The sequence below is a fragment of the Lytechinus pictus genome, chromosome 7 (genome assembly GCF_037042905.1).
Source record: "Lytechinus pictus isolate F3 Inbred chromosome 7, Lp3.0, whole genome shotgun sequence".
In the NCBI taxonomy this organism is placed as follows: Eukaryota; Metazoa; Echinodermata; class Echinoidea; order Temnopleuroida; family Toxopneustidae; genus Lytechinus; species Lytechinus pictus.
Window position 1 is genome coordinate 39596315 of NC_087251.1, and position 27848 is coordinate 39624162.

A 27848-nucleotide genomic window follows, 5' to 3' on the forward strand; every position below is an offset into this window, starting at 1 on the left:
CTAGATCCTCGATGATATACTGACAATTAAACCTGGTTTTACAGACTTTCTCATGAAATCAGTGTTTACTGCAACTACTGGAATTTCCCTTTAATGGGAAGGGACCAATGTGAATAGAAAGATGATATGGAGTTCATGTAATATACTTTTAAGAATCATTAGTACCATTAGTAGTAAATAATATAAAGGTTAGAAGGTGCCAATTTGTTCAGTCCTTACCTCGGCTAAGGAAACTTTATATTACATCATGACAAATAAATACTAGTCTACGTGAGATCAAGTAACTTAAAGCCAAAATATAAAAAAAACTATATAAATAGAAACACCTTAAACAGAAAGAAAACTAATAAAAGAATTGGTGACATTTTTAACAATAGAATTACGTTGCAAAAGCTGTCAGTCTCCACTTCCACTTCATGGTTGCTTTTCCAAGAGAGAGAGAGAAAAATAAAATATAGAATCAAGAACATATCAAGTATCATTTTCAAAGTCCAATAATCATTAAAATCACTAAATGTCACAGCAAAAATTGTCAATTAAGGACGTTCCACAGTTATATTTGTGCGCATTATGATCTGCGCATAGTTTACACTCTGCGCGCTGACGTCACAATGGATGAACAGGTGACTAATTAGCTGCGGGTATGAGCTGATTTTTCTCATCTTCTGCACTTAAACTGCAGATCCGATGCGTTATTTCATGAAGCTAAAAAATTGAATTATTCCATGGACCATTCAAAAAAATATTCTCTACAATTTCAAAATACTTTACTCTGCAGTGCTGCCAAGAATCACGAATATTACCCCGAGTTTGAATAAATGGTAGAGTGGTTTTGATTTTTTCTTCACATAGATACTAAGCATTCGGCCCATTTTTGGTGTTTTTAAAAGCACATTTGCTCTAATAAAAATGCTGATAGTTTAAAAACAAGCACATGAACCCCTATTTTTTAATGTTTGTACCTCTTAGGTATACCTTCCTCTACAACTCTGCAAATTTTGGTGAAAATGACATGGATTTTGAATAAAGTGCAGCATTTATTGTACGTTTGTAGTTTGTTACTGAAATTTCACATTTTTTAGATTGGGATTTTGTTATCTTTTACGCCATTTTTAAGAACTGACAGTGCTGTTAAACTTAAAATTGCAAACAAATAGCACTATTAATAGATTCTCCATTCTAACGATACAATTATTAACTCTCTTGCGAAATTTGATGACTTTTTCATGTATTTTGACTGAGTAATGGAGGTTTAAACTCATTGTAGTAATCTTGGGCGGTCTAAAAATGCCAAATTCTTTTGAATGCGCAATTCTTAAGAACATCAATTTGGGTGAACTTTGAAGCTCTATAGCAAAAAATCAAGCACATGGACCTATGTTAATTTTTGCACATTTCGAATATTAAGGTTCTAAAGTATCTATGTGCAAAGTTTGGTGAAAATGACATGGATTTCACTTTAACTGTGGAACGTCCTTAATAGGAATGTGTCATAAAAGAGAAAATTAATATTCACCTGTTTCCTTCTGTTAAACAAACGACGTACTAGTTTTGTTGCGGCCAGAACAGAATGTTTCGAGCAGTCTTTCCTTCCAAAGTAAATATCAAAAGTGGTCAATATGTGCAATTTCAATAATAATCATTTGTTTTTTGTACAGAGTTACACACTTCTGCTTCCAAATGTATAAATGATCAATTGAGTTAGTTGCTAATTGAATTTTAAACTATGAAGGGCTTACTTTAATGGAGGGATGGGGTCGATGCGAATAGAAAGATTTTAAATGGAAGTCATGTAGTATACTTTGAAGAATCTATATAGTGTCAATAGTGAGAGTGCGTGGGAGGGGTTGGTTGGAATAGATATATGATAGATTCTTTTAAACTTTATGAAATACTCCTTTTACAATCAATATTGCTATTAGTGAGAGAAATTCATAGAGTTGATGTAAGGGCCAATTCGTTCAAGCTATTATGGTGTTTGGGAGTTACGCCCTTCTGCTTCCAAGTGTATGAATGATCATTCCGAATTTTGATTAAGGAACAGTTTGATGGGGAAGGGGAGCATTTACGATCATAAAAGTTGTCTAACAATCAATATTGCTATTAGTGAGAGAAATATTTAGTTGAAGTAAGTGCTAACTTGTTCAGGCTAGAATGGTTTTTGGAATTGGACCCTTTTGCATCCAGTTGTACATATGATCAATTAATTAATAGCTATTTGTATAGAAACTGAATTTTGAACTATAAAGGGTTTGATTGGGAAGGGGAAGTGAATAGATACATCATAGATTCTTGTAAACTTTAAGAAATACTTTTTACAATCAATAATGCAATTAGTGAGAGAAATTTGAAGAGTTGAAGTAAGTGCTCCTGTATCCAAATATATAAGTGAACAATCTGAACAATCAGTTGATAATTGTATAGTAACTGAAATCTGGAGCTTGAACTATGAAGGGTTTAAATTGGGGGAGGGGGATAATGTAAATACATAGATTATATATTTTTTAAACTAAAAAATCCTTCTTTTGCCTAGGAAGAGTTCTAGACTATACACAAATTAGGAGACTATTTTCAGACAATATGAGGTTTCTATCATTGCCATATTTTCAAAATACTAATTTTTCTGAACTGCCCTATAAATTTATACATCTTGAAGATGCAAGATTTTAACACCCCGGCAACAATGTACATATATCTATTATGATTCTAGAATATACTCAGAGATAATGCATGTATTTTCTGAGTTCCAATTGTTCGGACAAAAGCTTCGTGCAATTTTGTGGTATAAACACTTTCCAGGATTAAGCACTAAAGCATCACAACCCTCACATCCACCTATAATTATCATTAAGCTTTTATGCTGGATGCAAGGCTAGATATGCGGACCCTGGGATTCCAGGGTATCATTGAATGTTTTCATTGAAGAGTATGTACTTTCCAACAAGGAAGTACATGGATGTAGCGGGTGGCGAGGTGAGAGGGAGAGAAAGGCCTGTTTCATAAAGGACTTGCAACTGTTGTAACTTTGCCATTATGGCAACTACCATGGTAACAGGGCTCAGCAGCCAATCATAATCAAGGTTTCCATGGTAGTTGCCATGATGGCAAAGTTACGACAGTTGCAAGTCCTTTATGAAACGGGCCCCAGGAGAGCAAGAGATTGGTGGAGGAGAGGTGGAGGAAGGGGAGCGAGAGAGAAAGTAAGAAAGAAACAGAGGGGGGGGGGGGAATGAAGGGAAGGGGCTTAGAGAGGAGAAAGATGTAGAGTTCAAGAGAGGATAAGGAGAAGGGGAAGACTGCGAGGGGAAAGATCTATAGATAAAGAAGGTGAGATAAGAAAGACAGAATTGTGTCTGTATCATAGACAAAAGATAGAAATTGCAGAAAAGACAGAAAAAGGGATATTTGAACAGACATTGAGAGAATAAGATTAAGTGATTGAGGTTTTTTTTCTCTTTTATGTAGATTGATGGATGGCATGCTTGGGGACATGAATGAATGAAAAAAAGATACCTTTAGAAGAAGCCATTTTATGTGTATGCACCAAATCAATCTCGACAATGGACGTGTATCAATTTACAATTGTAATCCATGCATCGGCTTCAAATTTGATCTGTTAGTTTATTTAGATACTTATTGTGTGGAGCAGTGTGGACTGATGGTTCTAACTCTCATGTTGAAACCGACAGTCGTGGGTTCAAATCCCAGCCATGGCGAATTTTCCTTCTGCAAGAAATTGGTCCACAGAGTGCTGCACTTAACCCAGGTGAGGGACATGAGTACCGGCAGGAAGTAATTCTTCAAAAACCTGTGAGCACCGGAATCGGTAGCCAAGATTAGTGGGGGTATTGTAGGAACGGATTGAGCGACCCCCCCTAACAATGAGGATATCTACACAGATTAATTATCCTAGATATCATCATTATATTATTTTTTTCTTAAACTTTTCCAGGTACTGGATAATGAATTTCCCAATGCACTTTGACCTCGACAAGGGGCTGGCGGGGGTCATGAGCCAGCTCCAGAAGATCATCCAATCAGAAGGGAACACACAACTCAAACACGTGGTTGATATCTCCAATGTGTGAGTAGCATTCTCTTTTAGGTACCCATCTGAATTTTTGAAGCACCACAATGACCGATGAAGATGTTTCGGGCTTTCTGAAATTTGTCTAGATGGAAGAGTAAATAATCATTGTACATCAAGAAATGCTACGGCTATGGCTTCAGATTTAGATTTCTTTTAACAAATGTTTTAATCTGGATTGCCTTCCGTAGCAATGATTGAGTTATCATAAGACTTAATAGCGTGAATCTGTAAATTGCCAATTTGTCCACTGCCAACTCATCCACTCACCTCATGGTCTACCTTCGTTTAGTCTAATGCCATTCAGTCCATCCACATTTCGTCTAATGACCATTTGGTCCAATCATCAATTCGTCTAACCACCAGTTCGTCTATAACCATTTCATCTCGTAACCAGTTGGCCTAATGTTTGTTTTATTTTCATTCATTTTGCCCAATTAACACTTAGTTTAATTAGACCAAATGGTATATGGACTAAATAGCTATTGGACTAACTGGTTATTAGACAAAGTGGTGAGTGGACGAAATGGCAATTAGACCATGGTGATATTGGACGAACTGATGGTAGACCAAATGATAGTAGACGAGATGGCAATTGGACGAATTGGCATTGGACCAAATGAAAATAAACCGCATAAATCCATGTCATACTATTTAGGGGGGGGTGAAAAAATACTTCATCCCCTCCTCCCCCTGAAGCAGTAGCGTACCGTGAGCCGGAGGAGACAAAGCATTGGGGGGGCACTGCATTGTTCACAGACAATGCAGTGCCCCCCCAATGCTTTGTCTCCTCCGGCTCACGGTACGCTACTGCCCTGAAGTATAGGTTCACTGCTTGGATTTATGCCAGTGAAAAGATTTTAGTCAAGAATGATCGTCAGCAAAATGGAGTGTTGCGTAAGTCCGATAGCTAGCCTGTCAAACATCTTTGTCTAATAAATTAAGGAAATTTAAGCATCAGTTTAAAGAAAGAGAACTGTGTCATTCCTTGACATTTACCTTTGATTCAGTTTCATATGAAAGATTAGGGGTCCATTTCATAAAACTAAAATAGTGAACTTGTCATTGAAATTGTGCATTTGTTATTATAACAAGTCTTTATGAAAATTTTCCCCAGATACAGAACTTTTGAGACCTGTGATTTTCTTTTTTTTAATTCAGATATTGTCTGCCAAATGAAATGTCAGCTTCCTTTCATGTGTGGAGTATGTGTCATTATGATTTACCAGATGAAAGAAGAGAGTCTAAACTTTAAAATGATATGTCATTTTTCAATCATGCTTGTGATGGAAATGATTATAAAGCATTGGAAATTCTTGATTTCGTTTTTTGGGATTGACTGCATAGCCCTAATTTAGAAGTACCGGTACAACTTCAGCTCAGTATGATGTCAGATTAGATACACTATGTTGACCTTACCATGATTATTTGTATTTCAGGCCATCCTATGATTGGATGAGGGTAGTATCGGTCAGGAATCCATCAGTACGAACCAATAGGAAGGTCTCGCTGGTCTTCAATCATTTAGAACCTAAGGAACTAGCGGATCATCTCACATTCCTGGAATACAAGATCTTCAGAAGATTAAATGTATGTATCATTTAAAAAAGATTTTTTTTTTCAAGCAAAGAATGATTAGACCCACATGGTCTAATCCTAGTTCGTCTCTAACCAGTTTGTCCACTAACCATCAGGGGCCCGTCTTACAAAGACTTGCGATTGATTCAATCAATCGCAGCTATAGAAAGCCAGCAAGGTCAACATATAAAATGCATTTTGCTCAAAATTTTTTCTAGATATGAAATGAATGTATATCCATAAATTAATTGATTTCTTGACAGCTCGGTGTGTTCTCCTTTGTTTACAAAGGACATTTTGCATATTTCCTGTAGAAAAAATTATGACACTGATGGATTTCCATAGAGTTACGATTGATTGGGTCAATCGTAACTCTTTGTAAGACGGGGCCCTGGTCTAAGTGCCAATTACCCTATTTAGCATCCACTTGGTCTAACACCATTTAATCCTATTTCATTTGGTCTTACACCATTCAGGGGGTGTTGATGTTGCAATTTTACAATTGATTGATCACCTTTAGGGCCCCATCTTACAAGGAGTTGCTATTGATCCGATCAATTGCAACTATGGACGGCCAGCAATGTCAACATCCAAAATGCATGTTTGTTCAAAATATTTTTAAGCTATGATGTATATTCATGCATTAATTGTTTTCTTAAAAATTCACTGTGCTTCTCTTTGTTTACAACTACATTGTGCAAATTTCCGGTATAAAAATTTATGACACTGATGGTTTTCCATAGAGTTATGATTAATTGAATCAATCGTAACTCTTTTTGAGACGGGCCCCAGATTACACTCCTTGTTGCAGGATTAGATCAGCTCCCAACCACAAATTTTTAATTAACATCAAGACATATGATTGATTTAGTGAATGAAAGTAGACTTGCAATTGATCGCAAGTTTCTTGCAATGGCCAATAAGTCTATATGGTTTGATGAACTGTTTAATTGACAAATTGCAAAATGATTAGAAGATAAGGGGGAAATTAGATCATTTCTACAAACGATTTAATGAGAATTAGGTTATGTGGGTATTTGATCAAGTGGATTACCAAACGGCAATTAGACCAATTGGTTTTAGTCCTTGTGGTATTAAACAATCTGAAAAGTAGACAAACTGCTGTAATCTTTACACTTAATATAAGTATAATACTTAATTTATTATTTAGTTGTAATTGTTCTGGATATCTCATACATGTATTTCCTTTTCTTAATTTAATTTTTGTATGCAACATATCAGTATTACTATCTTTAACTGTTAAGTGGAGTGTTCTCTATCAATAAATCAATAAACTGAAATTGTCTTTTCTCTCCTCTCTTTTCTCTTGGCCAGTTTGCTGATCTGAAGAGTTATGCCCTCTCTGGTCAGTTAAAAGACAACTTAAAGCTTGAGCGATCCATCGGTCTCTTCAACGGCCTCTCGCTGTGGATAGAATGCATGGTTTTAAGTAGACATACGCCTAAACAGAGAGCAGAGGTCATTACAAAGTTTGTACATGTGGCAAAGGTAGGTTGAAATGGTCATGCAAACAATGCAATTCACAAATTTATTATTGTATTATTATATTTGAGTTATTTTAAATTTCAAATTTAAATTCACTCCCATAAAAACTGTTAAAGTTGCATTGACATGGTATGTTTCTTATATTTATGCATTTAAATCTCTCAAAAATATTAGGTATTATTTTATTGTGGTTTACAAGAGATGATTTTGTTGATCTGTTTCTTAGAACTGTCCCTGATTGTCTGATTAACAAGGGGTCACGAAAGGTCATTACTTCTGCTTAATAATTATTTTTAATCAAGAATATAGGGCATTTAATAGTACATATATATTGCAACACCCTGATTATTCTCTGTTTGATTTTGGCAATGGTTCTTGTTTGTTTTTGAATGAAACAGAGGTTACGGCAGCTGAATAATTTCAATACTTTGATGGCTGTGGTCGGTGGTTTGAGCCATAGTTCCCTGGCGAGGTTACGGCAAACATCTGCTCATGTCTCATCAGAAACGCAGAAGGTAATGTTTTAGCTTTCCATATTCCATATGGCACTTAATACATAAGTCATCAGCGAAGTTTGATATAATTTGATAAATTCGTCACGATCCTCCACTTCCATTTCTCTCATTCCCCCCCAAAAAAAATTAAAAAATCCAAACCCTTGGGTAAAGATCATTTGTTCACTCATCCTCTTAGTTATGGAACAGCCTTCCTGAAGACATTAGAATTTACCTCCTGAAACTAAAAAAAAAACACCTAACAATATTTCTGTTTAATTTTTCATAATTTCCTTTAACATCTCCTGAAAAGCTCCTTGAGCACTCTACAGAGTGAATTTGGCTTGATATTAGTCCAATATTTTATTATTATTGTTATTATTATTATGGTGATGATGATGGTGAAGCTGAATGTATGAGCAACTTTGCAGATGACTTAAAAATAGAAAGTAAAAAATAGCTTTTAAATATTTTCCCCCTCAGTCGGTATATTATGTAGTTGGGGTTATTGGAGGAACAAGAAAACATTTGTGTGAAAATATAATGGAGACACATACCTCCCTGCATCCCTCTATGCATAGGACCATGACTGTATGTCTCATTGTATTTATGTTAGATTAAATCGGATTTAAAATCTGGAATTCAAATTTCATTCTAAACCTGGATGACTGACTGAATATCGAAAGTGATTGATTTATGGTTTGTGATTTTTATTTTAGTAGGTTATCATGATCATGATCCGATGATATGTGGTTATTTTTCATGTTTAGATCAGTTCAGAATTATCAGAGATGTTGTCATCGGCAAGTAACTTCAGCAATTACCGAAAGGCTCTAGCGGAGGCAAGAGGATTCAAGATTCCTATCTTGTAAGTACTAATAAAGAATGATATTCCACTTTGTATAGGCGCTTAGGGATTTACATATACAGTATCACAGTTATTGGATCTTTGCTTGTTCACTGTACATTGTATGCACTTTCTCCACTAACTGCAATAGAAAACCCTAACATGCTTTATCCTTTTCAGTCTCATCAGCAATATATAACATAACATTCAATTTGAAATCTCTGAGAGTATCTGTATTTGAGTAGATTGGATATTGATGATATGGGTTCTAATATATTTTGTAGGATTATAATGATACCACATCAAAATCCACTCTAATATAATCTTTTTATAACTAATAAACAGGTTTAAGCTATCTGTCTTTGTTTTTCTTCGTTTTTATTAATATATATTTTGCTATACATGTATATTATATGAATAAAGGTTAGCTATTATATTAAGAAATGTTCTATCGTATTTTTATACATTTTCAAATATTCTAGATATATTTTCTTAAAATGTTCATATATTTTCTCAAATAAGCGTATAGGTGGAAATTGTTAGCAATTTATCAATGTGGATGGATACATGTAAGTGTGTATCCTCATATCAACTGTATTCAATTTGACTCAGGGGCCTGTTTCATAAAGACTTCTGATCAAGGTAACTTTGCCATTGTGCATACCATGGTAACATGGCTCAACAGCCAATCTTAATCAAGATTTCCATGGTAGTTTCCATAATGGCAGAGCTCCAATACTTGTAATTCTTTATGAAACTATCCCAAGATCATCGCGCAAATTGGCGTCCATTCCCTCTTTCGCCTGCCACCGGGTTAAGACATCAGATAAGTGCACTCTCAAAAATTGCGATATAACGTATATTTTGGGACTCATATTTTGCCATTCGTTCTCCCTTTTCCAATCTAACCTTTTTTGCGTTTAGATTGTTCTTCTTTATATCCCCAGCGAGGAGCTTTCGTGTTGATTTTTCATGATTTATTCCCTATTTTCTTGTGAGTGTCTGAACCTTTTGATTCGTTCCTCGCAGACGGGTTGCCTCGCTCCCCCCCTCCCCGCAGCCTCCGTGCTCTCCTGCGTGTCTCGGGTGTCTGTTCGACGCTTGAATTTAATTTGTTCCTTCTCCGAAAAAGAAGAAATCTTCGCCTGGGCGAATCCTTGTCTGATTCTTGTGCCGATGGCCAGGCATCGCAACTTTTTAAGTTGCTCCAGAGCGCCTTTGAGCACTACGGGTTTTTACCCCCTCGCTCCTCGTCAGCTTCAGCCAACGGTGTCACCCAATACCGAGCGGACCAAGCAGACACCAGCCATCCTGCACCTCGGGGAGCATCCAGCGACTCATACGAGTCGCCGGCTCTAGTGCCTACACGGGAATCTCCTGTGAACATACAGGCGCTGCCGACTACTGGGGTTCGTCCCAGACGGCTTCTTCTGGTTCTGTTGAGTTTTTTCTAGCTCCCCCTTCGGATCTTTCCTCGGTTACAGAGGACAAGTTTGGTGCCCAGTCCGGGCCTTGAAGAGGTATCAAGGAAATTCGCAACTCTAATCAGTTGTTTTTACTTCGCATGAGCCGTTCGCAGCAGCATCTCATGATACCATTTCACGCTGGATTGTGGAAGCATTAAAGTCAGCTGGTGATGACGCTCTCTTTTCTGACACTCGGCTGAGGGCCCACGATACCAGGAGTATCGCTACGTCTTGGGCTCTGTTCAATGGAGTCGCTTTAGACGACATTCTGAGGACCGCTTTCTGGCGCTCTGCCAATTCCTTTACGTCTTTTTATCTAAAGGATATTCCGTCGGGCGAGGCATTATTTGCCTCTTCTGCCTTGAAGGCAGTGGACCCCATGTCTCCATCTCCCTAATTTTTGCGCACTTTCTCATATTTAGACATGCTTCCCTTCTCATTGAGTCTGTGTTGGTCTAGCAAGTCAAATGAATATATCCCAGTTATAAATAGTAAATTACGAAAATAGTTACCATGATTTTCTTTTTTACGAGATAACTGGATATATTCATTTGAACCTTCCCACCGTCCCCTCGTCTTGCGTGGCAACATACATGTATCTCTTGGTTCAGGCTCATAAGAGGAAATGACGCCAATTTGCGCAATGATCTAGGAATAGTGCGTACGTAGGGAGATGCAGCATGCGCACAGGAAAAATTGTGTGCACACTATTCGGTGTGCAAGTTAATCGCAATGAACTAGCAAAGCAAATGAATATATCCAGTTATCTCGTAAATAAGAAAATCATGGTAAGTATTTTTATAATTCAAGACAGTATGTAGGCTTTCGAAGACTTTGCCTGTTCACACTCAATTCCCTTCATACAATATTACATTAAAAAAAAACCACACTAACAAGAAATTAATGTTTATTCGGGATGTGGTTTTGGTTTTTCTGTAGCAATACAAATACACTTGTTCCTTCCAATTTCATATATATATATATATATGTATATATACCTATGCAAAATTTTGGTTCTATGGCTTGAATTAATCCTCCTTATCTTCTCTTTCCTTTAATTCCATGTGGCTTCTCCTCTTCTATGTCTTCTTTATATAATCAGAGGTAAGTCTGTTAACATCTTTTTACCTTATGATGAAATTTGAAGAAAAAAATGCTGGTATTTGTATGTACAAATGTATATATTTGATCTAGACTGATTTAGATTTCTAGAAGTCAAAGAGATGAAATCCTGTTAAAATGAGCTATAATGATTCTCAGTGACCCACCAGGGATTCTGTAGGTTTTATTTAACAAGTCATTGTGCATTTAGCTCATTTCCATTTATAGCTGTTTGAAGCTAAAAAGAGGACATATTGTAATTGGAGAATTGTCATCAACTGTATGGTCTAGATTTGTTATTTCTTCCTAACTGAATGTAACTATTGAATAACTTTGCTAATTACTTATATGCAAGTAGCAATTATTAATGTTGTCATTATCATCATCATCTTTTTCATCATCACCATTGTTATTGTCATCATTATCTTCACCATCGTCATCATCATCATCCATCATCATCATTATCATCATCATTGCTGTCATCATCATCATCATCACCATCATCATCATCATCATCATCATTGCTGTCATCATCACCATCATCATCATCATCACCTTCCACCTCATCATCATCGCCATTATCATCATTGTTCCTTTTTGCTTACATATTCTAAAGTCATTAACCATTCTGTTTTACTTATTTTTATCTCCTCTCTCATAAAAAATGTTATGGCCAAGGTCGGATTCCTCTTTCAAATGAGGGTAACCATTGATGCTGATGTATTTTTTCTTAATGATCATTATTTCCTGTCCAGGGGTCCACCTGAAGGACCTGATCCTCCTGCACACAGCCCTCCAGGACAAGACAGAGGATGGTCACATCAACATGAGGAAGATGGCCCAGCTCTCTGTCACCTTCGCTGAACTCATGCAGCTCCAGAACTGCAAGCAACCTCTTGCCGCCAACATGGACCTAGTTAACATGCTCAGGGTGAGGGAAAATTGCCACCATGGCCCGTAAGACAAAGCTTAGCAATGATCATAAAACATTTTTGAACGATTGATTGAATTGGCTACAATCAATTGTGAAAATCATGCGTACGATTGATTGCTAAGTTTTGTGTTACAAGACCCAATGGCTATCAGAATACCGTACAATGGCCCATATTCTGAAGTCAGGTTAACTTGGACCACGGTCTAAGTCTGTGCTAAAATTATGGGGGATTGAAAAATTCTGTTTCTATTGTATATTTCTTATGTTTACTATTTTGCTTTCATAATGAAGAAAAATACTTCAAAATTCTTCATTTATCCCTTCTAGACAATTACGAATAATTTTGTGTGTCATTTGAGTTAATAAATTGGATGTGTACTGTTAAGGATTTGTGCCCAATCGGCTCTCCATACTTAAACCACAACTTTAAACCAGGGTTTAATTTAAACCCGAGTTCAGAATGCGGGCCTATGGGTTTATCCCATGTAGTATTAGACTGTCTGAGAGGTAGACCAATTGCTTGTAGACAAAGTCAATATACACCAAGATAAGATCAGGGCCCCGTCTTACAAAGATTTGCGATTGATCCAATCAATCGCAACTATGGAAAGCTTGCAAATTCAACATATAAAATGCATGTTTATTTTTTTTTTAATTCTAGATATGAATGTATATCCATGAATTGATTGATTTCTTGACAATTTGGTGTGATCTCCTTTGTTTACAAACGCCATTTTGCAAATTTCCTGTAGAAGAAATTATGACACTGATGGATTTCCATAGAGGTACGGTTGATTGGATCAATCATAACTGTTTGTAAGACGGGGCCCCGAGGAGCATTTCATCATGAAAGAGTTAATCTGTGATTTTCACTGACTAGTTTGCTCTTGGCCAATCAGATACAAGGATTTCAGAAGCTTGTAACATTTGTCGATGAAAATCACCGACAAAGCTTCATGAAACACACCAAGGGCCTTTTGTTGCTTTTAAAAGTCATTATTAACCGTATCAGACTTCTGAGCAATGTCACTGTTACATTTTGTTAACCTGCTTTGGAAAACCATAGAAAGAGCAAAAAGGACCAAGTTCTGTATTTGTATGACTTCAGATAATTGAAAAACAAAACATACATAATAGAAAACAAATACACAATGTCTTTCTTGGATCCAGCAAATTTGGGGTATTCAGAGACCTAAAATAGTAACCTTTCCCTTGAGGCAACTTTCCATCAAACTTATGGTATCCTCGGCAAGCCTCAGGGATAGTGAATTGATTGATGGCCCCTGGGAAAAGTTCTTTGTTACCCAATCCTTGAAGACATAAGCTTTGCCGTCCCATTGTAAAATCCATTGAATCCTTGATTTTGATTGGCTGGTGAGCCGTTGTTACCACAGTACTTACCATACGGTAGTTTCTCAAGAAGTGGTATTATCTTTAATGCTCTTTATATATTAAAAAAAACTCTTTTAGGCTTCATTGGATCTACAGTACACTGAGGATGAGATCTATGAATTGTCCCTGGCCAGAGAACCAAGAAATTCAACCAGTACTGTAAGTTTATGATTGATATGAAAAGTTCAATTCATGCAATTTTGTTGCCAGTTGGCAGCCATTGGAACAGTATTCATTCATTACTTATGCTAAAATCTGATGTCAACTCACATCAAATGAACTTAAGTACTTGTGAAATCGTTTTGTTTAGTAGGATTCAATCACTATATTCAACATTTACACAGGAGATCTGTCAGAAGTATACAAGAAATTGATCCACATAGTGCTGCATTCAACCCAGGTAAGGTGAATGCATACCATGCAGGATAAATTCCATGAACTTACTGAGTGCTGGAATTGGCAGCTTGAACTTAAGCCAGGGTGATGATATTAGAGCGCTTCTGAGACGATTGTTTCTAGATAGATCATGTTGATACATTCTATTATTGTTACTACATGTATTATTTTCCTTTGTATCATCATCATAATCATCTTCGTCATCATCATAATCATCTTCATCATCATCATTATTATCATCATCATCATCGCAGCCATCATCATTATCATCATCATCATCTTCTTCTTCATCACCATCATCATCATTATCATAATCTTCATCATTATCATCATCATCATCACAGTCATCATCATCACAGTCATCATTATCAAAATCATCATCATCATCATCACCGTCATTATCACCATCATAATCATTATCATCTTCATCATCATCATCACAATCATCATCTTCACAGTCATCATCATCATCATCATATTCATGTTCATCATCATCTTCATCATCATCATCATCATCATCATCACAATCATCATCATCACAGTCATCATCATCATCATCATCATCATATTCATGTTCATCATCATCATCATCATCATCGTCATCACAATCATCATCAGCCATCATTATCATCATCATCATCACAATCATCATCACAGTCATCATCATCATCATCATTATTATCATCATCATCACAATCATCAGCCATCATCATCTTCATCATCATCATCATCATCATCTTTATCATCATCATCACAGTCATCATCATCATCATCAGAACAGTCATCATTATCATCATACGTGTTAATTATCATCATTATCATCATTATCATTCTACATAACAAGATTACTAATTGCCAATTTGTGGTTTGAATGATAGCCCCCAACCCCCACCAAGCCTGCAGTGTTCGCAGAGTGGGCAGCCGGTGTGTCGCGGCATGCTGACCAAGAATCGATCGCCAAACATGTGACTGCTATGGTAGAGGTGAGTACAGATGAAATGAAAATGGTTAAACATTAACTTTCAGTGGAAAAAATAATATGCTACCAGAAAAAAAAATGTACAACTTCATGATAATGTTTTAACAAATTGATATTTAAAAGGGAAAAGGTTTTTAGAATATTTTTGGAAAACTCAACAGAGATACAATTCCTGATGTCCTCAAGAAAGCTGTTCCACAATGCTGGGTATGCATGAGCAAGGGATTATTTCTACCAACTTTGTGGAATTATATGGGAACCAAATGTTGATGAGCGTATAGATCCAATTGGTCTGTAGTAATTGATAAAAAAAGTTATTTATAAGCTGTTAACTCTAATTACATATTACCTCACTTCATATCCTCAGTGTAACCATTCTGGCGTGATGTAAAAATAACTGCAGGCATATCAAGCCTTTTTTATAATAAGGCCATTGAATGTATGTTCCTGTATATATATATATATATATATATATATATACATGTATATATATATGATGCAATGGAATCCCAATCCAGCTCCAATTTCATTAACGTTTATATATGATTCCCTACAAGTGAGACCTTCTCCACTTTCAATTTCTTAAGAAAAGTCATAATGCGTTTAGATTATCATGGCTTGAACAACTATTGAAGAGAGGCAAGAATGGAGATAAAAGTGGATCAGGCACACCAAAAAGTTGTTTATTATGGAATCACATAATACTACTACTACTAATAATAATAATGTGACTTATAAAGCGCCAAATCCACTCTGTAGAGTGCTCAAGGCGCATAAAGAGTTAAATAAAAATGTTTTTAGAAGATTTTTGAAAGTCTTGACAGAGGTACATTTTTTTATGTCTTCAGGAAGGCTATTCCACAAAGTGGGGCGTAAAAAATCAACTGATCTTTCCCCCCAAGTTTCGAAACTTTTGGAATAACAACGAAGCCAGAAGTGGATGAGCGCAAAGACCTGCTCGGTCTGTAGTAAATGATAAATGAAAGACTGTATTGTGGTGCTGATCCAAGTTAACTATGAAAAGCAAGCAACAAAATCTTTAAAAAATAGATGTTATTATTGATCATTATAGAGTCATTGTACACCCCTCAGAATATAGTACCCTGATTTCTATTGTGGTTCATTGCCTTTATGCAAACATGTCTTAAGTGCAAAGGGAGTATGCAGTAATCACCTACTTCTGGGAAGAAAACAATTTTTATGTCTTCAACTTCCGAACAAAATCAAGCAGTAAAACCACACTTATTACATATTTTCAGACGTGAGTTAAATAACAACGTCTGCTTTGCTTGATCTTGTCTCGTCGAAAGGAGTCTCTGGAGCGCTATTCATCACCAGTAGAGGGAGATCTTCGCCATGTGCTTGTAAAAATAGTCGACCTGTGCCCTAATTACGTGCAGAATGCACTTTGGGAATTGGTAGCCGGAATTGGGTTGCATCCATATAAGGTCACTTACAGTTATATGAAGAATCCTTATATCTGAATTCTCATCCCTATGTCAAAATGCTTTGAAATGGATTATGAAATAACAAACTATAATCAAGGAGTTGTGAAATTTTAGAATGCTTTAATAATTTAAATCAAAAAGTTTTGATTTTTTAATTATGGGTTGTTACATAATTTTTGTCTCACCTGCAAAGCAGAGTGGGACTATAGGTGCCACTTTTCTGACGGCGGCGTCAACATCAAATCTTAACCGAATGTTAAGTTTATGAAATGACAGCATAACTTAAAAATATATGGACCTAGTTCATGAAACCTTGACATAAGGTTAATCAAGTATTACTGAACATTCTGCCTGAGTTTCAGGTCACATGACCAAGGTCAAAGGTTATTAAGGGTCAATGAACTTAGACCATGTTGGGGGAAATCAACATCAAAATCTTAACCTAAGGTTAAGTTTTTGAAATTTCATCATAACTTTGAAAGTATGTAGACCTAGTTCATGAAACTTGGCCATAAGGGTAATCAAGTATTACTGAACATCTTGTATGAGTTTCAAGTCACATGACCAAGGTCAAAGGTCATTTAGGGTCAATGAACTTTGACCATGTTGGGGATATTTGTTGAATTACCATCATAACTCTGACAGTGTATGGATCTAGTTCATAAAACTTGGACATAAGAGTAATCAAGTATCACTGAACATCTGGTGCTAGTCAAAGGTCATTTAAGGTCAATGAACTTTGGCCGTGTTAGAGGTAATTATCAAATTGCTGTCATAACTTTCAAAGTTTATGGATGTAGTTTATGAAATGTGGACATAGGGGTAATCAAGTATCACTGACAAGTCTTAGATCACATGATCAAGGTCAAATATCATTTAGGGTCAATGAACGCAGTATTGTTTCATTATATGAATCGTGTTTTTTGTGAATAATTATTTTATAGTAATTTTCAAAGTCAGCACTGCTGCTATATTGAATCGTGTAATGCAGGTGAGACTGCCAGAGGCGCTCCACTTCTTTTTTCTAATTGCCATGGTTTTATCTAATAACTGATCATGGCAGCCTGTAGACTGAAGTACATTCTGTTTACAAGGTACAAACATCAAGAGAACACATTTACAATGAAATAATACTTTGAGGTTTTCTTTTCTATTTCTCCTGTTTGATTTCTCATTTATAGGCCGTGTTCAAGAATTATGACTTGGATAAGGATGGCTTAATTACATACTCCGAGTTCCAGAGTATAGCGACCAGCAATTTCCCTTTTATGGACTCCTTCTGTGTGCTTGATGCGGATCGGTAAGTACCTTTTAGGAATTCTTGTTGGTTATTTATTAGCCATCAGTGCAACTTCACTTCTTAGTACATGTGCAATTCTCATTTTTTGGTGTAAATTTTCAAAGCTGATAATTTTTTATCATGACAGCAAGGATATAATTGATTGCTTGAATGGTGCGATAAGAGATTTTTTTTAACACAGAAGGCCTTTCTCATCTTTGTTTCCTAATATAAAACCCTTGAAACCAGTTGAATTCTTATAAAAGAGGAAAATCAAAGAAACAGATTAATGAAAGTTTGAGAAAGATTGAATGAATAATAAGAACGTTATCAGTGTGTCACAATCACTGGTATATTTGCCTGTTTTGATCTTTCACTTGAGATGCTACAAGCTTTCTCAGACTTTTCTCATGATCATTGATATGGTGAATATCTTCAATAATGAGTTATTATCAAAGACTATGTTCATAATGCTAGATTCCTTATTCACTTAGTCTACAAGCAGTGGGTCTACTTCTCAGATAGTCTAGTACCACATGGGCTAAACCCTTTTGGTCCAACTTCAATGTGGTCTACACAACACTTGGTCTGTTACCAACTAAGTCTTATTGTCATTAATGGTAAATAGGCTACATGGCAATGACACCAAATGGTTAGTAGATGAACTGATTGAAGCCAACCTGGGAATAGACCAAACGAAATGTAGCCAAACTAGAATTAGACGATGTGGAATGAGTCCTTACAGAAAGTAGAACAAAGTTGGTGTAGACCAAGTTGCAATGTACCACTGCTTCTAAACAATGTCTTCACTGGCTCTTCTGTTGTCACTCCCGTCCCATCCAGGGATGGCCTGATCAGCAAGCAGGAGATGCAGTCCTACTTCGTGCGCGCCCACAGCCTGGCCCTCAGCACGAGCTTCAAGCACACCTTCAGCGTCCACACCTACTTCAGCCCGACCTTCTGCGTCCACTGCACCGGCCTCCTCTGGGGGCTCATCAAGCAGGGGTACAAGTGCAAGATCTGCGGAGTCAACGCCCACAAGCACTGCAAGGAGAGGGTCGTCATGGAGTGCCGCAGCAAGAAGTCCCTCGGCCTCAACGGCAGCATGGTCATGTCGTCCTCGGGCACGCAGTCGCCCACAGGGGGCGCCCTGCAGCGGAGGCACACGATGGACGGTGGGGGTCCCATCATGAATGGAATGAATGGGCTAAATGGGCACAAGGAAACAAATGGCAGTAAGTGAAATAAGCATAGTATACCGGTATTGGTGCAAAGATACAATTATGTAGGCCTAATGTACTTTTCATTTATTGCTATTCACATGAACGCAAATCTATGTAGATTTTATTTTTCATAATCACGCTTTGTTGAACATGTTCACCTTGCCAGAATATTGTTTTAGAAGGTAGTAGTACATAGATGAAAGATGATATGATATAAGATGCATACGATTGAAAGATTAAGATTACTATTATAGAATCTCGACAGTAATACTTACATATTGGTATTTAAAAAAATATTTGATTTTTTTGGTGGAATGTGTATCAATGATAATTACCAATGTCAGGATCATTCTATATGAATCAGATTCAGGAAAACACCCTTCATTTTTATGATCAATTTAATGGAATAAATTTGAATGAGTGTTATGAATGTGAATTGCATCATTGCAGTGTTGTGCAATTTAAAAAAAAATTGAATGTTAATTTTTCCCATTTCCACCATCCCTTAGCAACTAAAACTAAGAACATGTCCTGGGAAGACAAGAGACGGATCTCACTCCGTCAGAAGACACGTCTGATCGAGACCGCCACACAGACGGAAGACCTTATACCCAACACCCCTCCAGAATCAGACAAAGAATCAGAAGAACATGAGATGGAGGTCGACCAGGGGCACGACCATGGTGGAATCATCTGTGATGGACGACGGTTAAGTGAACTCAGTGAGGATGAGAGTACGAGTAGTTTTGGCGACCACGGAAGCACGGCAGGAAGTGATTCAAGCGTCTTCTTGAGGTCGCCGAAGCCCGATTTGAAAGAGAAATTGATGATGGCTGAAAGGGTGAGACTAATAAGACCTTGGTTTGCTTGAAGTCTTGGTAGAAATTACTCTAAAATAATTTAACATCAGGAATATATTTTGAGTGATGTAGTTAAGAAAAAAAAATGTAACAAATTTTGTTGGACTTAATTGTGCTTTTAGGTATGTACACTATATCCTTTGATTCCATGGAATATGTACAGCCTACCTCCTATTTGCGGAACCTTTCTAAAATGATTTTAATCTGTTTTCTAGTTCGTATGAAAAATTGTAATGCCCTCATATTAAGTGAAGTAAGAATGGAGAAAAATAGGGGTTGACGTACAAAAAAATTGATTATTTTATATTGCTCATTTATTTTCCTGGTAACATTAATTTTAAAGTCTGTCATATCCATGGTGATTTATTTTTCAAAACCTGAATGATGGCTGTACTGATATGTAATGAAATGTGTTATAAAGGTACAGTATTGACCTTACATTTTCAAAGGTAAATGCATTTCATTTCCAAAAAAAACAGTAGACTCCCCTTTCTAAAAGTTGAATAGAAATATATAGGGATGTCATTTTCATTCAGACATTTTCGAACAATTTTTTTTTTTTGGCCATACGTATAAAGCATCTTTTTCATGCAGGAAAGGGGTCATTGTAGATTATTTTCACACTTTTTAATCTATTCTATGTGGCATCCCATTACATAGTACCTTCCCCCTGACACCTCTCAATTGCTTATTCTATTATCGGCAGGATCGGGACTCGCTGCGGGCCGAAAACAACAGACTGAAAGAAGAGATGAAGGGAATCAATATGAAGAACCAGCAGTTAGAACACCAGTTAGAAATGGTCAAGAGACATACGGTGTCATTTATTATTGACCAAATGGACTCGATTCATGTGCAGAAAGACACGACAGTCTAGAGGTTCAGTGTAACCAGGACACACTTTTTTTATGCAGAAAGACACTACTATCTAAAGGTTGTTTCCAGGGGAGCATTTCATGAAAGGACTTGATGGACATGTTATGCGACAAGCCCTGTTTTATCCGACAGTTGCCATAGAAACAGTGCTTCTCGGTCAATCAGAGGAAATTTTTCAGATCCGACAACTTGTCGGACAACAATGTTGACGAAATGCTCCCCAGGACCCACCTCATCTGCAGAAAGATACTACTGTATAAAGGTTGTGACGACCATGACGAACAACCATTACCATTGACAGGAAGATAGCATCATCTAGAAGTGGTGACCTGAGCAAACAACCCAACAACATAATACTGTCAACAGAAGAATATTACTGTTTTGAGGTGGTATCAGCGTCAGTACATAACCAGTAATGATAATCAATTAATAAGCTTATTAATTATCATTTATGATAGTGATGATTATTCCAATTATCAATTGTAATACGGACATGGTGATATTGAAACCCTTTATTTGAAAGAATCATCTCAATAGTGATAAAATGCCAGCAGCACCAGATTTATGATTTTGTTAAACTTGCCCCCAATAATGCAAGAAAATTAGGAAAAAATCAGAAGAGCGCCCTTGATGTTTTAAAGAAGGGAGGTAGACTCACAAGGTCTTGGTGAAAGGAAGATGCTCTGTAGATTGATGAAAATATTCTCCAACTTCAATGAATGAATACATCAAAATAGTTTTAAAAACTTGTGAATAACATTGGAAACAAACTTTGTTACTCGGACCGGAACTTTTGGAATCCACTTATTGCATCGAGAAGGTCTTCCTACATTGTAGAGTGGAAGTGAGTTTGGTATCCAGATCGACTCTGAAACTGGAGACGTTCATAGAACAACCCCACTGATGACACCCTTCAAATTATGCACATCTTGTCAATGCTGCTACTGAATATTTTGATGGATATTATTGTATGAAACCAACCAGTTTATTTTCTTAAAAACTGTGGGAAAACACAATCTTGTAAGTTTCCGTCAGCTTGCACAAAACTTTGCTACTATTCTAGTGAGGCTTATAGCGGTTTCAATGTAGACATCAGAGACTGAAACAGAAATTTCCAGGAGGCAATTTCTTTTAAGACAGGTCGATAAGCTGAAGTCTGTCGCTTATGGTTCTATAGGTTTCGGAACACCCTTGTTGACCTTTTTTGAAAGACCCGTACCAGTGTCGACCACCATCACTCCTACCATGTGACCTACTGTTCAACACTACAAAAGCAAATAAGATTGACCACATTTTGATGTTCTACTAGAACATAACTTATGCATATTCTTCGATGCCTTGTACATAAGATGCAAAAGCATTCAGTGTCCTAAAGAATGTCTTGACTTGTGGCATATCTAAACCAAGTGCTTTGAAAAACTAGAAGAAAAACCGCGGATGTTGATACAGTCACAGGCCGGAGAGACACTTTTACTTCATTTTGCTCTCATATTACCAACAAAGACATGAGCTATTGTCCAAATGTCAATTGCCCATACATCGACGAGTAGTAGGGAATGTATATGTTTGGATGTTTACAACAGTAACTGGATCTACGTAGCCTGCGAAACAGATGTATTTTCCACTGATAACCAAAAGGATATGGGGTAGTACACAAGCTAGAAAAACACCACAATGGCTCTTAACAATAAGAGATGTCTCAAAATATGCATGAATAAAACATTCTTCCCACGACAATAGCAATTGGTTGCACAATGAGGCTGTCAAATGTTCCATATTTATTTGATTCTCTTTGAAATTAAATAATTCCTGACAAGACTATTTTTTTGTAAGATTCATTTTTATCATTCTAGATGCTGCAGTATGAAATGGTGGCATTTTATGCTTAATTAAAGAATTGAATTCATGTAAATATATCTTACCTCGTAAGCAAGGAATAAGTACTGCTAAACACAGAGAAAACAGAAAATCTCAAAGTATGTTTTTTATATTAACTTATTAGATGATCACTTTATTCTATATCTGTTTTTGAAGGAATATGTTCTTTCTTTGCTTGAGACAAACAGGGAACAAATTATTTTGTGTAGGAGCATGCTTCACATTCACACACACACACACACACACACTTGTATTTGTAATGGCGGCTAAATGGGGGCAGTTATAACAAAAACTCCTGTATAACCACATGGAGGTGGGGACACACACTCCTGTGTTCTTCATGCATGTGAGGACCTTTGTGTATGTGAATACAATGTGAATACATTTTGCGTCATTTCTAACATTCTGTAGCACCATCTGACATTCAGTTAGCAGCCATTAGAGTAGCCCCAAAAACAGGGATTGTCCCCATTTTCGGAAACATCCTCAGTTTGATAGTGGAGAGTCAAACTGCGTCTCTTGGTTATAACACACTACAGATGCACACAACACTCGTTGTACACAGCTGAATCGGGTGATCATGAATAAGAATTCTCACAATGTCACTACTTGCCACTGCATTATTTGGTTAACGTGCTGCACGCATCCAACATACAGAGTCTTTTGGAAGTGTAAGAATTGTTCCTTTACAATTATGTACATACGCAGCTTTATTCAAGTCTGAACATATGGTCCACATCCACTGTCATGCAATGCAGTCTCTTCATTACTGGTACTTTATAAACTATACATTTACTATCTGCCAAGTTCTAACGCGCAAACATATATGTGTGAGTAATTTTTTTTTAAAGAAAGTGCTGCATCAGTGAAATTCAAGGTATTTTTCAATATTATTCAAAGATAAATCATTGATGTCCTTATGAATATATCATTTAATTGGACCAAGGAATATAATCTCTTCTACATCTACAATAAAATAGATGGTAGAAAAGGGCTTTCTCCATATTTCTTTATATATTCATTTCAAGTTCATGAAATGATTGTATTTAAACATTCCATCTTGCATGTGCTTCATCATATAATTTCTTTTGCACTTCGATGGTTACGTTATTACTTTGTTATTATTCTATATGATTTAATTATTCTATTTTTAATGAAGGGTCATCCTATTCAAAGACTTGTTTCGCTGAAAGATTGTGTAGTTAGATTTGTGGGAAAATGTAGGATTTTAATTGATGACCAAATCAAAGAATGAATAAATTTTCATCTATTTTAATACATTTGAGGAAGAACTTTGGTTGCTTTGCAAAACGAATGGGCCTGAAGTAGCATTTTGAATGAAATAATGACAAGTGGACAGATATTATTACAGACAGTAAGAATCTGACGTATATGTTGACAAGGAGTGTCAGATTTTGAAATATACAGTTGAGGCCAGAAGTTTACATACACCCAGGAAAAAAAAAAAAGTTGACACTTACCAAACATCATATAGTTTACTGTATCTTATAAAATATTTGTACCATCATGACGAATTTGATATCAAACAAATGAGTATGTCATGCTCCTTCATCACATTGCTTTGTCATCAGGAGCTGAAAAATATTTAAGTGTCATTTTTTTCCTCAAAATCTTTATATTTTAGACAAATTAAAAATAAAAACTTGACAAAAACATTTCATATTTGTGCTAGTTACTTCTTAACACAAACATTTCAGATTACACTTTTTTGTTCAGTGGTGACATATCATGATAGAAAATGTAATAAAAATCATATCATAGATTTGACATTTATATATTTCTATGAAACAATGTTTGAAAATATAACAAACAATAGAATACATTTGGCACAAATATTCCTTTTTTTTTCTTCAAAGAAAATTCCACCAGAAATATACTTTAATCCCAACAGCATCCCAATCATGTGAAATAACTGATTACGCTCTTTCGTTTGATTCCAAATTCGTCATGGTAGTATTTATAGTTCTCAAGATATAGTCAATTTTACGATGTTTGGCAAGCAAACAAATTTCACTGAATTACTTTAGATGTATGTAAACTTTTGGCCTCAACTGTGTATCAGTAGAGATAGCTAACCCTAAACCTATTTACTGACCAGGACAATTTAACAGACATATTGACAGACAAAGGGAGAATTGGACAGACATCATGAGAGATAAAATTACACATCAAGAGATACAGACATGTTGATTACACAATTAGAACTGGACAGATATATTAAGAGAAGGTTGCATACTAACAGAGACTGGCATATTGACAGAGACAGTGACAAAGGCAGTGAACTTGATAAACCTATCAACAGACAATGTCAGTTGAAGAGACATATTGACAGAAGCAATGAGAATTGGACAGACACTTTGAGAAATGGACAGATGTATTTACATAAGCAACGAGAATTGGGCATACATATTGACAGACAGTGAGAAATGGATAGGCATATTGACAGACACACTTAAGAAATGGACATTGACAGACAGTGAAAATTGGACAGACATATTGAGAAGAAACAGTGAGAAATGGACAGACATAAAAAAACACAGTGAGAATTGAACAGACACAATGACAGACACAGTTAACAATTGACGTATACACTGACAGAGACTGAGAATTGGACGAACATATTATCAGACACAGTGAGAATTGGACAGACACATTGACTCTTCAGGAGATACAGACATATTGTTAGACGCATTGAGAACTAGAAAGTTATATTGAGAGAAAATTACATACCAAGAGACTGACATATTAATAGAGACAGACATATGGAGAGAGTAACTCATGTATATTGATATACATGTAGACTGGCATGTTGTCATGCTGACAGACAGTGACAAACAGACAAATTGACAGAGACAGTCAACTTGATAAACCTATCAACAGACAATGTCAATTGAGGAGATAAATTGACAGAGGGATTGAAAATTGGACAGACAAAGTGAGAATGGGACAGGCATATTGACAGACACAGTGAGAATTGGACAGACATATTAACATTTGCAGTGAGATTTGGACAGACATATTGTCAGAGATAGTGAGAAATGGACAGACATATTGACAGACACAGTAAGAAATTGACAGGCACAGTGTGAAACGAACAAATATATCGTTGTCAAACACGGTAAGAAATGGAAAGACATATTGACATAGTGAGAAATGGACAGAAATATTGACAGACACAGTCAGAAATTGGTAGACATATTGATAGACGCAGTGAGATATTGACAGACAGTGATAATTCGAAAGGCATATTGACAGACAAAGTGAAAATTGACATACACAGTGAGAAATAGATAGTGTGTGCATTTGAGTTTTGTCAGACGTGTATCAATCAGATATGATTATTTACATCTGGGACTGACCTTTAACGTCACCATCCGAAAGACGTGACCAGGGCTCGAACCTCTGCATACAGAGGGGAAAATAAGTTGTGTATAACTTTATGCCTACTTCCAAGGTAAATCCAGGGTAAATCAATTTGTAACTTCTGCACATAGCTTGGATTACAGGCGCACGCCACAACGCCCAGTTAAAATAGACATATTGAGAGACACTGTAAAAATTGGACAGGCATATGGACAGAGATTTAACATATCAACAGAGACTGACATATTGTCAGAGACAAAGATATTGACAGAGGAAATGACATATATTACCGTTGAAAATGACATATTGACAGAGAGAAATGTATTAACAGACATTGTAAACATTGGACAGAAACAAACCAGTCAGACCGCAGGTCCCTATGCTAATGAGCAAAAAGGCCAGATTCATCCAAATCATCTCGTGGCTGAATCCTCCTCCTTGCAAAATCTCGTGATTCGTGAGATTTTCTTTCTCTAAGAATTTACCTGTTTTAACCTCAAGTTAAATGAAATATTATTACACCATCAGATAGAGTAAAAGTTACTCTTTCATATTGGTCATTTATTTTGTATACAATATTTTGTTAAATAAGTAAATTTCTGGCCTGAAAATGTGCCTTAAAACTGAATTTTCTTCCTCTGTTTTCTTTTGCAAATTGTGCAAAACTTTTTATTTTGAGCCTCAATGATATTTATATCACCATAAAGCTGAACTTCTGTACTTTCTCACAATGCCAATTTTGATATGCGGCACCTTTTAATCGGGTCAAGATCACACTTTTCCCACCAAGGTACAAGACGAGATTTCTGAAATTTTGCACTTGCAAGAAATCCAGAGTTCTGATTGGCTGGATAAGGTTCACAGAACAACAGGCGCGGGGTATTTGAGGAGATTACCACATGGGAAGTGTGACCTTCCCACGAACCCAGGCACTGGAACCGTTGGAATTTGCCATTGTGTGGTCTCTTTGACCAATCAGAGAGCAGTATTCTTGTTTTCAAGCTGCTTTATGTACCTGGCAAATGAAAAGTGTGATCTTGACCCGATTAAACCAATTCTTATTTTGAAACCTATATCATTTTAAAGCATACATATTCAGCTTTATCATGATATAAAAATCATTTGGGCTCAAACAAAAGTAAAGTGTGAAAATAGCAGCTTTTGTCAGGTAAAAATATTTATTTTGTAGCATATTTTAGATTAAAATTTTAACCTATATTACAAAATCTTTGAATAAATCCAAACACATGACCTGAAAGAATGATTCTTCTTCTTTACAATGGTACCAAATTCATGAAATTCGATGCACAATTAGAGCAGCAATGACCGAATGAAAAGAGGTGTTTTGGTCCGCATCAAGCTCATTAAATATGCAAAACATCTCAAGTCATGAATATCACTTGGATGAAAGAAGCCACTTTCTTGGGACCTGCAGTCTGACTGAAACTAACAGTCCTTGTGCTGTGTGACGGATAAAGACATATTGAAATAATTATAAGAAGAATTTGTGAGGAGTTCTCATATATTAAGATGGACAATGACAACTACACAGATGACATTTTATCTGACATGAATGGTGAGTTTTTTGACAGGCACTTTGATCTATTCATTCGCAGAACTGACAAAATAGTACAGATATTTTGAAATGGACAGATATATTGACAAGATGGGCCTATAGAATTGAACAGACATAATAGAAGAGACAAATATAATTGGACAGACATATTGGTAGAGACAGAGATAATTGAACAGACATATTGACAGAGACATGTAGAGTTGGCAGACATAGAATTAGATTAATATTTGACAGATTAAATAGTGGACAAACATACTGATCTACACAGAGAGAATTTGACAGACATATCACTGAGACATATTGGCAGAGATGAATGGAATTGGACAGACATTTTGAAAGGGACATAAAAAATTGAACAGACATATCAAATGACTCGGTGAGAATTAGACAGACATATTGACAGAGACATATAGAATTGGACAGACGCATTGACAGAGACTCAAAGAATTGGATACACAAAGTCACCGACACACTATAAATTGGACAGCTCAGACATATTGGCTGACATAACAAGAGCTTTACAGACATTGACAGAGACATAGAA

At 36.3% G+C, this 27848-nt stretch overlaps 1 protein-coding gene across 1 annotated transcript; it reads left to right on the top strand.

Annotated features, from left to right (window-relative positions):
* Positions 1–3958: 3958 nt before the first annotated feature.
* On the top strand, positions 3959–24986 carry LOC129265213 (RAS guanyl-releasing protein 1-like). The gene is made up of 12 exons (XM_064102662.1): positions 3959–4084; positions 5527–5677; positions 7001–7174; positions 7570–7686; positions 8436–8533; positions 11833–12010; positions 13484–13564; positions 14680–14784; positions 17410–17528; positions 18351–18742; positions 19240–19571; positions 20297–24986. The coding sequence occupies exons 1-12, from the start codon at positions 3963–3965 to the stop codon at positions 20465–20467; spliced, it is 2040 nt and encodes a 679-aa protein (XP_063958732.1). The 5' UTR covers positions 3959–3962; the 3' UTR covers positions 20468–24986.
* The last annotated feature ends 2862 nt before the right edge of the window (positions 24987–27848 follow it).